Genomic DNA, 17833 nt, shown 5'->3' on the forward strand with positions numbered 1-17833 from the left:
TCTTGCTTCTGTATTGGAGTTATGTCAAAGTAATGACACTAGAAATGACATTACTATTGACTGTGAATTGATTGGAATGATGGAATCAGAAATGACAGAAAGAATGACGGAAGATAATGAAGTTATTAAAAAAGTTAGATATTTTTGAAGTAATGACAAAATAATGACATTAATACTGACCATATACGATAGTGGGTGTAGCGCATCATTTAGGTACTAAATCGTATTAGTACTAAAATCGACATACTACTTCAACTCGAAAAATATTACAATTATTAATCTTTTCTAGAAGTTGTTGTTTATTTCTTTATTATTTAGAATAGATACATCTGCGGTTAGATTATTTTATACTTGTCTAAGATATTGATATTGAGTCGCCAGACTCGCGGCACAAGTTGAGTCCCGAGCCTATTGTCGCACAGCATTTATATGTTAACTATAATTCTAAATGTCATGTATAATTATAGTTAGTACCTAATATGTACTTGTATACTGCTGTAATTTACAGGTAGAAGTATACAGGAGCAAATACCTAGGATCTCCGTGCACACTAAAAAGAGGCAGTTAGCAACCTGAAAACATTGCTAGGCTTCATGGAGGAGCTGGGGTGGTTAGAGTAGTGCTACCTCGTTTCACGCAAAATAGGCACAATAGTTGTCGAGTTGCGGAAAATGCCCAGAAGCACTAACTAACTGCTGTAATTTAAGCTTATTGTACGTACCTCTGTACCTACTACTATTTTTTTTACTGTGACAATAAATGACTTTTTTATTTATTTATATAAGAGCCAAACGCATGACCTTTCTAACTATGTATTATGTTTATGTAGTATTATTGTACATTGTGCTACAGCTACGTGATTCACTCGTTCAATCTTGCAAATTGATTTGAACTTGTGTTATTTGTCAGTAGGTATGCACTCGATGACTCGACGCACTGTTCGTAATTGCTTTTGTGCGCACTATTGCATCCTAGATTGATAAACTACATAAATATGTGTAGGTAGAGCCAGTGATATACAATATAGAACGGAATACATAGTAATGTAGGGATAAGTAACTGTCGTTATTATATCTTTTTACGGCTAAACTAAAAAAAATGATATTTATGCAAGACAGAAAGGGCGGGCATATATGAGGTATTTGATTTCGGCGAGAAGGCTGGTAGACAAAGTAGAATAAGTGGGTTGGAAGACTTGGAAGTAGAGAGGTAGACTGGGTAAAAACGGAACCCTATTCCGTCCGTCTTTCTGTCACCAGGCTGTATCTCAGGAACCGTGATAGCTAGACAATTGAATTTTTCACAGATGATGTATTTCTGTTGCCGCTATAACAACAAATACTAAAAAGTACGAAACCCTCGGTGGGCGAGTCCGACTAGCACTTGTCCGGTTTTTTGAATATCTATCGTTCAATTTAAATAATCACAATTATTTACCAGTGGCGCTAGTGAGCACGTTGATGGGCTCTTAATTATTTATTTGTTTATTCCGTACCCAATGATTAATGCGGATCTTTCTGTTGTACTCGAGGATACGCCTGCCAAAGACGCGACTTGATGGCTAACATTAAATCATTTCCAAATAACCCAATTACACTGCAGCGTCTCTTTTTCAGGAAGAACAAAATTACGTCTTTTTCTTGTTTCTAAGTGCCACAGGAGCAACAAAAAAACAAAAATAAAGGCGAGGTAAAATGTTAAATATTACTGTCAGAAAGATCATTAGCCTGTGACTAATGATGCCTAATGATGACTGCCTTTTCCGCATCACTCATATTTTAATACATTTATTTACAGACCAACTGGGGCAGAAATGATGACCTATTTATTTATTTATCGTATGGCATATCTCTACATGTCACTGCATTATAAAATTAAAATTTAAAACTAGAATCCTTAAAAATACTATTAAGAATAAACTACTACCTATTAAGAACAAACCTACCAACCAAATGAAGAGACTTGTGATATATATGTGATATATGTGATTACGGTTTAGACACTTGTTTTAGTCAAGCACTAAAAAAAAGCAAAAACTAAAAAACGCGTAAAAATGCGTTAAGCGTAAAATGATTTAATGTTAGTATGTCTCACAACAGTTTAAATTTGATATACATTATACATAATTAAATATTTTATAACGTTTCAAATTATTAGAACTCATCAGTCTGACTCGTTCCTTTAACAAATTTTGGGGCAGATCAGTATCAATTAAAAAGTTCCTTATTTCACACTCGATTTACTTAAGAGTTTGTAAGGGGATGGGTATTACTTTACTTACACGTCTCTCCTGTGGGACATTACTTACGCAAAGTTAAGGGCTATATCAAATTTTCTGTTTGAACCCTTATGGGCTCTTCTTTTCTATCTGTGTCTGTGTATCTGTGTGATAAAAGCATTACTTATACATATGCAAATAAGCAGTTGACTCTTGTCTACAGGAGACACAAATTTTGTTTTAAAATCTGTGTGTGACCCGCTTAGAGGATTCAATTCCATGTGAATCATATTCATTTTGACACTGTATGGATTATTCAGACGCCTAACAGCGTTATTTATTTACATAAGGCAGGTCTTAATCCTCTTGTTGCTCGAAATTAAACTATCGTGAGACATATTTCAAAATATTTAAATCGGTACGGTTTCACTCACACGCACAACCGCCGCGGACACTCGTGCCTGAGGAAGGGGATTCCCAAAGAATTCGAAACATAATAGTGAGTGAAACCGTACTGATCTAAATATCCTCTTGTTGCTTTTTGACTTCGGAACGTTTCTTCCACTAGTTGCAGGGTGTGATGATGAAAATTGATAGATGAACAGATAAAGCAGTGTTAGCAGTAGGATAGGAGTGAATTGCAAAAAAATTGTACATAGTTAACGACCTGTAATTAGTCTAAAGTTAATGGATTACATTGTGTTACGACAATTATATAAGCTATTTCTATTGAAGTTATAATTATGCAAGAGTATTTTTGCTTGTGCTTAGAGACTTATATGTGTACGAATTAAGTAAAATAAATACAATATAATACAATCTACATGGTTAATTTTCGTAACACAAATTGAATCAATTAAATTAAGACTAATCACAGCTTCTTAATTATAGTTTGTCAAAGGACTGTCTCATTACAAACATAGACAGAGAGAATCATAAGTACTATCTTTGTCTTAAGCGAGGTTTAGACTAGCAAGAACTTGCATGCAATTTACGTTACATTGCTGACTACTAAGGAAAACTGCATTCAAAATGTTTATCAGATACCGCAATGTAATGAGTAGTTTTTTTTTGTTCTTATTTCGGTTTGACCAACTATACGTACACATTTTTTGCAATTCACTCATAGCAAGGATAGCGCTACGGTCGCTAAGACAAAACTATGACCTAACGATAGCTTGGACATACTTATCGGATTTGGACCATTTACCACTCAGCCCTCGAATTGCTTGTCGAGCGAGAATGTGTGCGTGTCGCGCGTAAACACGAGCAAAATGGCGTGTTAAGAAATCACAGCTTTATCTTAGCGACCCTGACTCTGCCTATCTTTGAACTCTGTGGATCTAACTATAACTTGATAGATTAAGTTGGTTTAATCTACTTGCATCAAGCTGAGGAGTGTATCGGATTTTATTTGAATATACCTATTACAGTCTACTTTGCTGGATTTTCTAACCTGTCTATTTATTGTGGTCATATATTTTCAATCAAGTCGAAAATATACTGATTTGAACGAGTACCTTTCGCAGATCTATATTAGGTATTACTAATATTATCATTCTGTTACCAATACTAGGCTCCTAAGCCTTGTCACTCCGTACTCCGATCGCCACCTGTTACAATTATTATCAGTCTCGTCCTGCGATTTCAAGTTCACCCAGAATGCGCCACATGAGTGGTTATTATGCTAGTTTGCTGTTTAAGTGTCTAAATGTTATGAACTTATGAATTGAAACAACCCTTAGGTAAGTAACATTACGACACCTTGAAATGTTTTAACTATACTACCTATATAAGGGGGTGTGAATGGGTTGAACGTTTCTACGTGAATGAGGTCGCGGGCGCAAGGTAGTCGTAAAGGGGCCCACTGATTATCAGTCCGCAGGACGATATCAGCCCGTCATTGTCAGTTAGAACAAAAATTTGACAGTTCCGGACAACTGACAGGCCGATATCGTTCGGCGGACTAGTAGGTAATCAGTAGGTCCCTTAAGAGGTATACGAGCTTACCTATACATAAATATATCGTCGATACTTTTGATATCATATGTTGGTTTCAAATAATAGTTGTGGACAACTATTACTAAAACGTTCATTATTCACAACGACGGGACTTAATCGCGTAAAATAAGTTTTAAATTTAGCTCCGACGTTTCGAGGGCGGCGTTGTCCCCGTGGTCTCGGAGACTAAAACGTATATCTGTTTGACATACTTAACTATTTTGATTGATTGTTTAAACTATCGACCTAAAATATTTAGAAGTATACTTACTTATTGATTATACCCTATATATACAGATCAGAGTTTAAATTGAGGTCCTAGGTCCTGGTTAATGATAAAGATGTAAGCGTTTATTATTTTTATGTGGATACCGTGAATACAGTAAAGAAAGAGAAGAACGTAATGAACAAAAAGAAAAAGTAAGTACCTAAGAAACAAAATTATTGCTAAAACGGGCAAACTTATACTATAATATCATCTTAAACTTAAAGATTATTAGTTTACAGGAGTAAGAACACAATACAAATTCAATACGCGCCAGTTCTTAGGCATGGTCCTGTAGATTTGTAAACCACTCGAGAACGGATCTAAACCATTTCGATAAAATTTACCTACTATAGAAGGCTTTCGGAAATGAAACATCAATTTAGCTAGGTTGCATATTTAATTACACGAACGGGTCTGCCGCGATTTAATTTCGCGGTACGCGGTAGACCCGTTCGTGTAATTAAATATGTGTTTAAAACGCGAGAGTTTAAAATGTTATGTTAGCTACGTTGCTTTGCTAAGATGCCTAAGATATGTCGTTTTCTCATAAAATAAAAAATAAAACAATTTTGCCTTGAACACAACTGGAAACCTAATAATGTAATAAAGTTAAACGAAGGTTGATCAACAATCTATTTAAGTTTTGATTGGCGCCCCCTTTCAACTGACGATGGATCAAATAATCGTTACTTACTAATTGAATTTATTACCTAACGTAAAATTATTTTCCTATTAAGAGGAAAGGGGACGGCCGTTTCTACATACAAACGTAGTCCCCATTTTCCTCTCTCGATATTGACATTATGAAAAAATCTTTACATAATTTGATGTACTTATATTAACTATATAGCTATGCCCCTACGTTTGACGTTTTTCGATTTTTTTATTATTGTATAAATTAGGAGCGGAAAACCGATTTCATACAAATTTTGAAATGCTCCTAACCTGACGCTTATAATAATTAAAAATTCGAAATTTAATTTGTTGATATACAACAAATTGTGTCAAAATATTTTCAATAATGTTAATATCCAGAGAGGAAAATGAGGACCACGTTTGTATGAAAAGGCGATTTCGCGCGGGTCCTTCACTTTCGTCTTAATATGTATTGTATAGGTATCTTGAATACAAACAGATGATTCAAGAAAAATATATACTTACTAATAAGTTAATAACGGACAACCGCAAGATATAAATCGTTTCTACGTAGGTACTTAAGTTAAAACGAATCAAATAGAATTAGAATTTATTCTGGGATTTAACATCAAAATTCTTGGTTGATTAAGTTGACACTAAAATAAAAACGATAAATAGTCATCATCATCATCCTTGCGATTGCGTTATCCCGGCTTTTTGCCACGGCTCCTGGTAGCCCGGACCCCGTCAGGCTTGATAAAAACGATAAATTATATCAGATCAGATTATATTTAAATATCAATCCCCTAACGGGTCACTGACGTAATTTTTATCTATTTTCCCGTGATGTCCGAGTCTCTCGGGAATTTTATAGTCAAAATCTCTGATTATATCTTCCACGGTAAATCTAAAATAAGTTTTCAGCTTTCAATTAGTTTTTCGCGTTTGACAACCCTGATTCTTATTTCATTGTCTAACCAGACGTTTAATGCAATTGCACAATATATGCTTCACTTAATTTAAAGTTCAGTCATTTGAAATTTCATTAGGTATTGAAATTATTGAGATATATAATAGAATTTGACATTTAAATTCCTCGACGTACCGCTATTGGTGCGTCCCTGGCGAGGCGGTTAGATAACGTCACACTCCAGGCTCCCAGGCCAAAGGTCGTAACCTTTAACCAGCGGCCCTCTTCAAAACAAAAACACTAATCGATAATGACAAGAAAATAATAAAAATATACTTACGCCGAAATCCGTCGCAGCTCCTGACGCGATGTGATTTACTGTCCTTTAGCACCACTAATCGTTCGCTTATGTATTCGAGTGGTCAACATAACACTTTATCACTTAAAATGTTCCGATATTTAATTACATCACTCGACTGTTTGATTGGCTCTCTGTGCCGCTCGGTTATTTAATCATTTTGCATGAAACGGTTCTGCCGGTAGCGCGGCCGGCGACGCGCGGTCTCCTCCGCGGTTCCCTGAAAACTGAAAGAGAAAAGCCTGAAGCCTACGGGAAACTGGAGCCTGGGAGCGAAAAAAGTTGAGCGTCAGAGGATCCGGGACATACTGCTGGCTTGCTCACTCGTTGTGACTCAGCCGCGAGTCAGAGAAGGATTAACGGATTCCTAGGTTCGCTCGCTGAGCGGCGGTGCGCCCCGAAGTTAGTCGGTAACGGGCGGGCGCCCGCTAGCGAAAGCTCAATGAACAACGACAATTCATTACATCAGTAGGTATATGAAAATGACAATTCTGAGATGCTTTTAGTGCCCTTCCGCTGAAGCGGTTTAGCTTGTAGTGCATGACTTCGTTTATCATATTCAAGCTCTTTTCGCGCGTTGGGAAAATGTTCCTTCGTTGAATGCGCAACTGCGCTACACGAAACTTATCTCGCCTTTTTTGCGGAGAAGTATTTTTTTTACTTTGTTATTAAGCGGTTGATATACCTACTTTTATATAAGGCACCCACGGGCAATTAGGGCATATTAGCCTGTCGGGTAACAAATAGTTGAAAATCCTTAATCTATGATGTGTAAACAAATACCTATTACATACCAATAATCATGTGAACAGTATACCAAGACATTAAAGTTTTTTTTTCAGCTGTATGTTGGTACCTACATTTTTTGATGAAGAAGTTTCATTTACTAGATACCTATTAGGTTACTTCAGTTCTATAACTGTCCAATAATGCATTTAGAGAACATAAACTTTATGAACCCGAGCAGCAATAAAGGCGAGTAGCCCCCGCGTACAAAGTTATGCGCCGTAAAGCGGAGTAACACAACTTTACGGCTTTAATAAGTGCACAAATTCTAGAAAATTGAAAGACAATTTTTTTTGTTTGTTTTTAGGTTGAAATTCCGACGATTGTTTCTGTGACAGAGTGGTCCAGCCGCGGAAGCTGAGGACTCGTTCAAAATGATAAAATCCAACCTCGGGCATCGGAGGCCTTTTATCATCTCATTATCGTGGATTATTTTAAAAGAGGCGTCCATTAATTACGTGAGGTGTTGAGGGGGAGGGGGTCTCGGCAAATTTATTTTATTTTCTGGCAAGAAATAATGTGAAATCGCAAGATAATTACTTACATTAAATTCAATTAAAATATGTTTTAAAACGAAAAATGAGGCTTTACCCCCCTAATAAACTGTTAAACCAGTTTTTTAATGAAATATAAAACCAAACTTCAATATAATAAAAATTAAATGATATTTTTAACGATATTTGAACAGTTTTTGAGCTGGATAAGATAAGATGTCTGTTTGCTTGTACCTATTGGTATATTTTTTTTGTTTATATATTTATTGTTTATATATATATATGTATGTATGTACAGTCAAGGGCATAAATATATATACATTCCCAAAGTTTCAAAAATATGTGTACGCTCTTACACCTTAGACAATAAAGTAGTGTTCACATATTTTTAAGCCATTTGCCTGGATCGATATTTTTGCCTTCGACTGTACCACAGAACGAGATGACAAAGAACAACTGTCAAACTTAAAAAGTGCGACCAAAAATGAAATGCAAGTGTGTTAGGCACATTGTATATGTGAGATCAAAAATAGTGATGTCATGTTACAACATATTCATATCATAATATCGGTGGTTGACTACTTTATCAACTACTTTTTCAAATTTTTATTTTTTATTTATTTAAAATAAATGTTTACGAGTATTATTAGACCCTATTAGCCCCTATTATATCTTTAATTTTCCTTTACAGCGGACGCAAAGAAGTGAATAACGAAACTGACAAGTGATAACGAGGGTACAGTCAGGATCAAAGTGGACAAATATATCGTAACACACCTTTGTTACCATGGAATGATGTGTTCCATATATTTGGCCACTATGGGCTTTCACTATCTACAAGTAGGTCAAATAAATAATTAAAACTATGCAGTGGGCCTTTGACTTGATATGACTAAAGCATACGATAGAGTACCACCAAATCTTGTTAGACAAACTTTATAATACAGGGATCAGAGGGATAGCCTAATTAGCCCTTTTCCAAAAAACTATAAAGTGTAAAACCGAAAAATTGGACCTTCTTACCCCCTCCCCCCCCCCCCCCCTCAAAGGCTACGGCCGGGGACTTTTGATATGTTTACCCCCTAACTAGTCCAAACAAAGTTACGGAGTCAAAAATTGTGATCCAAGCACTTCCCTACCTTAAATTGCTTGGCCTATAAGTTAGAGGGAGGGTAATATAAGTAATATTCACTATATCAAAAAGGTCGTTGAAGACCCCTATCTGTTTTGAAAGACCCATCCAACGACACCTCACACCATAGGGTTAAAGCGAAAAAAAAATACTCCCCACTTTACGTGTAGGTAGTAGGGGAGGTGCCACATTTTTTAAATCTAATTTTTATTTTACTTCTTTGCCGGCATGATTGATTTATATGTCCATGTCAAATTCCAGCACTAACGATCACGGAGCAAAGCCGGGGACGGACAGACAGGCAGAAGTACATGGCGAAAACTAAGTATACTTAAGAGTTAAGTATACCACGGAACCCTAAAAACGTACCTACGGGATGACATGCTACGAAAGTCACGTGACTACTTCCATACACTACTTATTTAAATTACGATTGGCGTTGTCTGTCAACGATTGTCGGCTTGGCTAAGCCCCCAACCTACCTACGTACAATCGGGGACATTCCCGGTGAACCACCTTAAGGCAAAAATCGTTTAAACGTCTTGCATACGGTCAGGCGATATCATAAAAGTGATGACCAATAGCATGGCACTTAAAAATGTGGGTGTTGAAAAAAAAGGTTAGCTCAGGTAAAGTTTATTGCCGTCCATTGTCTTTGTGACGGCCGGCATTTGCAAAGTAAGATAAGGAATCCAAAACGCATCCTAATTGGTTATCTAATATGTTTATGAGGAGGCGAAGCTTAGCCTAAATAACAACTAATAAACTGTCCTTACTACCTATTGTTTGTCGCATTACTTGTTTTACCCTTTTCATTATTAACATAAAGAATCCTAAATGCATCGTAATTAATTGGTAGGCGGAGTTTAGCTCGCTCGTAAGGATCGAGGTAAAAAAATTCTGAAGTAGTTTACCGGGAATGTCCCCCATTGTACCATGAGTAGACACTTGACGATTACGTAGCGACTGCGTAAACTCGATCTCAGTCCATCTCGTTCGCACTGATGAATTGGTGCGATAGAGAGGGAATGCGATCGAGTTCACGCATACGCTTAACGTAAATGTCAAGTGCTAACTCGGTGTAGCCGCGCAGGCCCTCCAGCGGCCGAGACCGGATTTGAACCAGCGTCTTCAGTTTTCGCGCCTAACGCCATAATCTCTACGTCACCTGATTTCAGAGATGGTACTATCAGGGCGGACACGCTATACATCAAAAATCACTTGCGTTTCTATGTGTGAACGGCACGTCTGTACACGCGGCATGCGTCATTGTGTGAATAAGTTGCTTAAAAACAGTACTGAGCGGTCGGCAAAAGGTCGTCAATCTCTTTTCGCGGGGCGAGGTAATTCGAATCGGGGCGGGGCGGGGTCCGCCCCGCCCCGCCCCGATCGGTCAAGCTCCGGCTTGGCCGTTCTGTATGATAATACTATTACTTATTCTGTGGTACTGTTATCTGATGCAGCTCACACATAATTTATTAATTCTTTATACCTCGTTTTTTTAGCATTAGAAAATTGAAAAAAAAAACTTGAAAAATAAGTTACAGCAAATATGTAAGTAACAATTATCATTATAGGATAAATAAAGCCTAAGAAAAAACGTGCCTCCAAAAATCAAGAAAATGTATGCTCGAAAAGATGGCGCCATTCCTTAGGGCCAATACTCGTGTAGATGGCGACACCCGTTTGATATTTAGGTAACAATTTTAGCACATAAGTATCAGTGAAAGAACAAGGATCAAAGTTAAATGGTGTTTTAAGTTTTAATCCTGTGTCCTCTGTGCATACTGTTTGTGGACAGCTGAATAAGGAGAACAGCAAACGTGAACATCTGTACCTTTTTCAAGCAAATAAATGATTTATGATTATAAAAAATGGCAGAAATTTACTGTAACTACAAAACTTACTATGACAATAAGCCTCTATAGCAAGGATATATAGGTACTTACATTCTTTTGGTTTCGCAAGTAGTTTTTATTTGAAAAAGCGTTTTTCAATAAAAATACATGTCAAGATTGTTTACCATTTTTCTAATGCTAACAAAAAACCGGCCAAGTGCGAGTCGGAGTCGCGCACGAAGGGTTCCGTACCATTATCTATTGTTTTTAGTAATGGTTGTTATAGCGGCAGCAGAAATACATCTGCATCATCTGTGAACATCTCAATTGTCTAGCTATAACGGTTCATGCGATAGGTACAGCCTGGTGACAGACAGACAGACGGACAGTGGAGTCTTAGTATAATAGGGTCCCGTTTTTACCGTATGTGTTTATTATGTATACTCCTCTACCGCTATGTAGCCATTACCAACCAGTTATGATGAATTGATTGATGATAATGGATAATTTAACAAAGCTATATACTGTTTTACCATCGTTTGGGAACCAAATCAATTACATTGACCAGCATTTAGCATCATTATGCCTACTATTTGGCTTGAGCCAGTTAACAACGCAAATGCTTGTTCGAGAAATTAGCATGTTTATAGTTATATGGAACGTTAAGTAAGAATAAGAGGTTCATTGTTGGAATTTATACTAGTGTAGTGTATAGAGTCCTCTTTATTCATACCTTGATAATAATTTATAAATATTAATTTAATAGATGATACAATACATTTGTTAAAGAAGAAGTTGCTTCTTAATCACAGGTTTGGGAATGATTATGAAATCTTATTTATCTTGAAAAGTATAAAATAATTGTCTGCATGAAAAATTTGATAAGTAAACAATATAAATGAGATTCTCAAGTCATTGAACAGATAGAAAAACACTTAAAATGTATAAGTATGCTAAGGCATAAGATACTAATTTATACTTACTCTATATTAAGGCATTTTGTTATTACATATTTTACTAACTACACTGTCTTAAATCAATATTGTGCAAAATTTACACTTTGAAATGAGAATATATTTATAAAAAGTTCTATATGTATAAAAGATCTTTACTGAAGACAGTTATAAAAAGTTTGCATAAAATGCAGGTATAAGTACTAAAAACTAATATAAATTGGACGGAAAAAAATTACAAAACACAAATTTACAAGGCTCTTGACATTTACTTACCTACTCTATTGAAAAAAAAAATACATATAGGTCCAGATTCTACCCAAGAATTGTATCTATAACTTCATTTAAAAAGTTAGCTAAAAATGTATAAGTACTAAAAACTAAGAAAAGAAGTAACAAATTGGATGGAACAAAATGACAACATACAAATTTACAATATTTAGGCGCTCTTGACATTTTCTAATCTAGTGCAAAATACATATAGGTACGATCTACCCAAGACATGAAAATGGTATTGTTTCTGTTATAGATGTAGTGCTTAATTATTTTTCATCGTATTTTCACGGAAATGTATGAATGTTTCTTGATATTTCAGTCAGTCTCCGTACAAAAAGTACTGAGGTAGATTGAAGTAGCATGTAGCATGACAAATACCGACAATGAAAAACAATTATGCACTACATCTGTATGTCTACACTTATTTTACATGGCCTGTAATTCATAAAGTGACAGTTTCAAAGTAACCTATTTATAATTCTCAAATCAGTAATGCAATTGACAATTGTTTATATAAAACGCAGAAAGGCTAATGCTTGTTACTATAATGTAGTGTTCTTTCTTTCACTGTCAAATTAATTTGAAATAAATATGAATTATACACCTTCCTTTGGCTACAATCTAACTAGAATCCAATTGTGGTGGCCATTTTGTTGTTTAAAAAAAAACAGAACGTTGAACATGACATTCTTTACAAAAGTATAATGATCTACTAAGTCCTCAAACTGTCAACATTTGAATACCGTTGCTAACTATTCTTTCAGGTGCACTAGAATGTATGTGTGATCATTTTGCATGAATGCCCTTTCGGCCTTCCAATATACCATTTAGTCTTCATGTCCAGGGCTCGAATTTTAAGTGTGGGTGATGTAAAAATGATGCCATTTTGCACACTAGATGATGTGGTAAATAAAGTAAGTTTTAGGAAATGATTGCATCAAGAGCAATACACGTTTCTGTCACTTACCTCCAAAAATATTGTTTAATTAAAAACATTGATAAGTGGTAATTGTTTACAATCATCTACATCATCGGCACTAAAAGTTTGGGCCCTGTTAATGACAATTATGTCAACTTTGAAACTACAACTTAACTACATCACAAAACAAGTTTGTGCAAGTACACTAAAACTATGGTACTCAAGGTCAGTGCAATGGAAGAGGTAATGAATGATGAACCGTTGCATTCATCCGAAGCACAGTAACACTCCTCCCAATAGACGCCATTTTCGTACACTCCCCAGTTGCACACTGTGGTCACTCCGGTATCTGCTATTGAGGCGCAGCGGCGAATCACTTGACGCCATCTACCATCCCCTGGAAATAAAAAAGAGATAAACTACATTACTCCGTGGGGGCCTAGCAAAAACCTTTTTCAAGAAAATTTCCCAGGGCCTTATTGACACCTCAGGTGACTGGAGGGCTGGAAGCTACCTTGGCTAGAGGATAAGCCTGGCCATCCAAAAAGGTAATGCAGCCAGCCTTCTGGGCACCATAATGCATGAAGGTGACCTGGGGAGTATTTTTTTTTATTTATAAGTTTAAGGTTCATTGCATTGAACTATTATTACTAATGTATCGAATCGACACAGAGAACCAGTATTTTGCACCATGAGTTGTTGCCATTTTGGCATCACACCATAGAAGTGGAGCGTGAATCTCGCGACCTAAACGCGTAAGCGCCATGAATTTTACGGCGCTCACGACGATTTGGTAGCGTAGTACAGGATGTGATTGCGACAATTTCATTGTTTGGTATGTCGTTTATATAGTAATAATAACTCAGTGGTTTATTATAGTTTAGTTTTAATTTTAATGTTAAGTTTATTTATTTTGTTTGTTGTTATGTACTATGTTTTTTGTTTAATAAAGTAATTTTAAAGAGACTACATTACTCAGCTATTCACTAACTTGTACAGTGATAACTCATGAACTAACATGTCAACTTATGGATAAAGACTGGAATAAGAGTGTCAACTTGCAGCTACACAAACTACTTACAAATAAACCCTTTAGGTCCTTGCTGAGTCAGTTTCATGCAAAATGCTCCCTGTATATTTGTTTCTTCGCTGTAGCAGTCAACTGCTATGTGACTCTCTTTGTCAAATGACGTATAAGCGCCGCAATTATCTTCTAGCAAGTTTTGGGACGATGCACATTGATAACATCGTACGCTGAAAACTAAAATAGTTGTGGTTGCAGTTGTTAAATCAAAATGTCTTTATAGATTACAGGAAATTTATGAATGAAATCTGTCTTTACCTGCTGGCAGGATACAAGCGAAAATTAATACACTGTATAAAGTTGTCATATTTAAAATATAATCTTTAACAAAGCATGAAAATAATTAAATTATTGTTTCACAAAACAAAGTCGCAAACTCAACTCACGACACTTCAACAGTTTTGAAACAGAAATGAATGAATGAAAAGAACGAAATGAATGAACACACCCAATGCGTAGCGGTGTGACTACAATTTGTAAATATGATTTACGGTTTTTAGCTAGAGTCTGTCTAAACGAAACAGACTACCGCACCGCGACATTGGTGCCGTCAAAATATCTCTTTCTCTCTCTAACTTATAGCTGCGTCCTCAACACACGTACGGCTACCCCTTTTTGTACACCTTACAATATCTTCTTATCTTAAGTCGCTCTAGAGTACGCGGCACGAAGCCGCGAACGCGAGTGTGGAGTCGATTTCGCTGATTAGCGAACTAAAAGACTCCACACTCGCGTTCGCGACTTTGCGCCGAGATTCGCGCACGAGTGTAGAGGGCCCTTCAGACCATACAAAAGGCGCCCTCCAGACTATGTGCGCGAATCGCGGCGCGACTTCGCGGAGAGAACATGTCGCGACGTTGACGTATGACTCCAAACTCGCAAACTTCACGGCGATTTTGCAGTTTGGTTCGCGTCAAGATGGCGGAAAAGCATCAGCTGATCGAGTTTAATTGCTAGTTATCTATGGCATCGTACGTGATTTAGCTATTTTTCTATTTTGTTTTGTTGTAAAACAGTAAAACATAGCCGCTTTATATAATATAATTATTATTTATCTTGCCACATATGAGTCAAAATTGTGTGTAATGTGGAGTCCTGCCAGTTTGCGCTTCGCGCCTCCTTTGATGCGGTTTAATAAACCGACAAAAAACGGGGAACTAGGCGCGAAGGCGTGAACAATCTGCGAAATCGACGCCACACTTGGCTTCGCACCGCGATTCGCGCACGAGTGTGGAGTGACCTTAAGCACACTATCGATACGTGCGCCGCACCGCATCAAGGTCGCGGTGTGGTGTGGTAGTGTGTTACGCTAGATCCGAGCTAATAGGCTTACAGACGGCCGTACCGTGTGTAAGGTGGTCAACCGTACGTTCGTGAAGGACGCAGCTATAAGTGAGAGCGAAAAAGAGATATTTTGACCGCACTAATTTCGCGGTCCGGTACGCCCGTCTGTAATCCTTTAAAGTTGAACACAGCGTGCTTTCCTTATCTGTGGTAATAGTAATCTGTCAAACTGAAGACGAAAAAAGTCAACTTAATCAAATCTGCCTGAAATTTACATTTTGTTAATTCGTGTATGAAATCATTATAGATATAGGAGAAAAATGACTGAGTTTTTTAAGATTATGGTCTGTCTGACTATCATCTTCGCCTTGGCGCCATACGGTAATATTTGAACGCAATAATTGAAATTTCGTTAGTCGCACCACACCCATTATTATGTTTAGGTTGTTATTATGGTTCAATTTTGTTTTCAGCGTCTGCAATAAAATGTTGGAATTGTCGATCAAACAATGATCCCAAGTGTGCTGACCCTTTCGACAACAGTACCGTACCCATAACGGATTGCGTCCAAGAAAAAGGACTGCCTCATTTGCCGGGCGTGAGGCCGACAATGTGCCGAAAAATTAGACAAAAAGGTAAATTCAACTGATAGAACACATTCTGATTATGTATTTAATTTAAATGTCCATCCCTTTTATTAGCAGTATGGTAGTATTATGATTTTAGCAGGTTATTATGTTTGTTGTGTTCTAATAGACCGCGGGCCAGGAACAGATTTCCATGACCAATCGCCTCCCGGGCGAAAACTCGTATAGTGGTTAACAGCTATGTATGATGAACCCTTGTGAACGTCAGCTGCCGCTCCGTTGGTGGGTTGAGGAATGGCAGCAAATAAAGTCTATAATTTTTTTTTTGTCATCGCCTCCTACTTGATACTTTGTCAGATGATCGTTTAGATGCTATTGTGAATAAACAAAATCGTCAGCCGATTGTATCGCTGTGGAAAGACCGTCAGCTGGTCACATGAACATGTAAAAAAGAAAATTCTTTTCAGTCATTGGCGTCATCGCCTCCCGTTTGATACTTTGTCAGATGATAGTTTAGATGCTATTGTTAATAAAACAAATAGTCAGCCGGTTGTATCGCGGTGGAAAGACCGTGTTACACCTTTCGGTGGCTGCCATTCCTCAACCCACCAACGGAGCGGCAGCTGACTATCACGAGGGTTCATCATACATAGCCTGTAACCGCTATACGAGTTTTCGCCCGGGAGGCGATGACTGACGAAATTTGCGCCTGGCTCGCGGTCCATAATCAAAAGCCACCAATATTGATGAATGTGGAGTCAAATTATTCGCCTATGTGATAGTTGTAGCCTACATCCGTTAAGCAAATACCCAGCAGTAACCCAAGCTAGTTTTGTTGGCCTTAGTTTTTCTTTGAGACTTATCTGGCCCTCCATAAACATTAATCTCTAAGTAAAATTTACCTTAATTGAATACTATTATGGTTTTTCAGTAAATGGAGAATGGCGCTACTTCAGAGACTGCGCATATCTTGGTGAAGTGGGCATCCAAGGGGACGAGAGATTCTGCCTGATGAGAACTGGTACTTACAACATATTCTTAGAGTACTGCACATGTAACAGCAAGGATGGTTGTAACGCGTCATACATGATCACACCGACACCTTTAATGCTGCTGCTACTGGTTGGCTTCAGCTGCTTATTGAAGTTATTTTCCTAGTAGAAAATACCACTTTGACATTAACCTTGACAGTTTGAATCTACAAAAACATCACTTCCATAGTAATATCCAAAAGTTGGTTGTGGATAATTAATCAGAATTCTTCAATTGATTACCTTAGTGTAACTTTTTTTGGTGGGGTTCTATTGACCCTTACCCTAGTGAACATATCAAAATTATGACTCATGTTTCAGACCATAGAAATATGTATGTAATATAGATAGTTGGTTTCGCCTTTTTTGTGGTTTAGAAATAGCAAAATAGAGACCAAGATAAAGACTAGATTATTCAATAAGTGAAATATTGCTTTTTTTCGAAATTGATGCCCCATCACAAAGTCTCTATTATTATCAGTAAAACTTGACTATTTTTTTGTACCTTTTAAGCTTTAGATAGACTACAATTTTATATAAAAACTGTAGCTAGAACAAACCTCTGGTTGTGTGATTAGCACACATTAAAAAAGTTACTTAATTTGGTAAAAACCATATTTGACTGAAGAATGACCCAATACACAATTGTGCCTTAGCACATATAATGTACATGTAGTGCCTTCCAGACTAGACTTGTTGTGAATCTCATATTTCCGTACAAACTTTAGAATGAGTAAAATATTATTATTATGTATGTATTCAGAATTTGATCTTATAATTATGATTCTTTTTATCTATGTCTGAAATATATTTATGTTTTAGTATCGATTATAATACTAATGTTTTGTGACTTCATTTGTGAAGAAATGCATTTAAAAATTGTATATCTATAAGCAGATAATCTGTGGCAATAAGACTGCACTCCGTCCATTGCTTTTTATATTTAGTGACTGTAGTTATACTTAAGGTGTAAAAATAAACTTTTTTACGAAATTATATATGTTTATATACCTACCTAAAACATACAGTTACCTACTCATTAATATTATAACCATTTG

At 36.7% G+C, this 17833-nt stretch overlaps 3 protein-coding genes across 3 annotated transcripts in view; 1 reads left to right on the forward strand and 2 right to left on the reverse strand.

The window, feature by feature from the left end:
* LOC134746651 (probable G-protein coupled receptor CG31760) overlaps positions 1–6700 on the reverse strand; it is a 105491-nt gene extending 98791 nt beyond the window's left edge. The window contains exon 1 of the mRNA XM_063681152.1: positions 6374–6700. The gene's annotated coding sequence lies outside the window, so the exon portion shown is untranslated. The remainder of the gene's footprint in view (positions 1–6373) is intronic.
* Positions 6701–11432: 4732 nt separating this feature from the next.
* On the reverse strand, positions 11433–14294 carry LOC134746375 (uncharacterized). Its single transcript, XM_063680744.1, has 3 exons — positions 14132–14294; positions 13871–14050; positions 11433–13186 (listed from the first exon to the last, which is right to left on the reverse strand). The coding sequence occupies exons 1-3, from the start codon at positions 14178–14180 to the stop codon at positions 12969–12971; spliced, it is 447 nt and encodes a 148-aa protein (XP_063536814.1). The 5' UTR covers positions 14181–14294; the 3' UTR covers positions 11433–12968.
* Positions 14295–15380: 1086 nt separating this feature from the next.
* On the forward strand, positions 15381–17771 carry LOC134746697 (uncharacterized). Its single transcript, XM_063681220.1, has 3 exons — positions 15381–15538; positions 15631–15792; positions 16676–17771. Exons 1-3 carry the CDS (start codon positions 15478–15480, stop codon positions 16900–16902), a joined length of 450 nt encoding a protein of 149 aa, XP_063537290.1. The 5' UTR covers positions 15381–15477; the 3' UTR covers positions 16903–17771.
* Positions 17772–17833: the final 62 nt, after the last annotated feature.

The sequence above is a fragment of the Cydia strobilella genome, chromosome 13, assembly GCF_947568885.1.
Source record: "Cydia strobilella chromosome 13, ilCydStro3.1, whole genome shotgun sequence".
NCBI lineage: Eukaryota > Metazoa > Arthropoda > Insecta > Lepidoptera > Tortricidae > Cydia > Cydia strobilella.

Coding starts and splice junctions, on each gene's coding strand:
- LOC134746375 (XM_063680744.1), bottom strand. CDS start 14,180: ATGACAACTTTATACAGTGTATTAATTTTCGCTTGTATCCTGCCAGCA. Junction 14,051..14,131: donor CGCTTGTATCCTGCCAGCAG/GTAAAGACAGAT, acceptor CAACTATTTTAG/TTTTCAGCGTACGATGTTAT. Junction 13,187..13,870: donor AGGACCTAAAGGGTTTATTT/GTAAGTAGTTTG, acceptor TTTTATTTCCAG/GGGATGGTAGATGGCGTCAA.
- LOC134746697 (XM_063681220.1), top strand. CDS start 15,478: ATGACTGAGTTTTTTAAGATTATGGTCTGTCTGACTATCATCTTCGCC. Junction 15,539..15,630: donor CTTCGCCTTGGCGCCATACG/GTAATATTTGAA, acceptor TTTTGTTTTCAG/CGTCTGCAATAAAATGTTGG. Junction 15,793..16,675: donor CCGAAAAATTAGACAAAAAG/GTAAATTCAACT, acceptor ATGGTTTTTCAG/TAAATGGAGAATGGCGCTAC.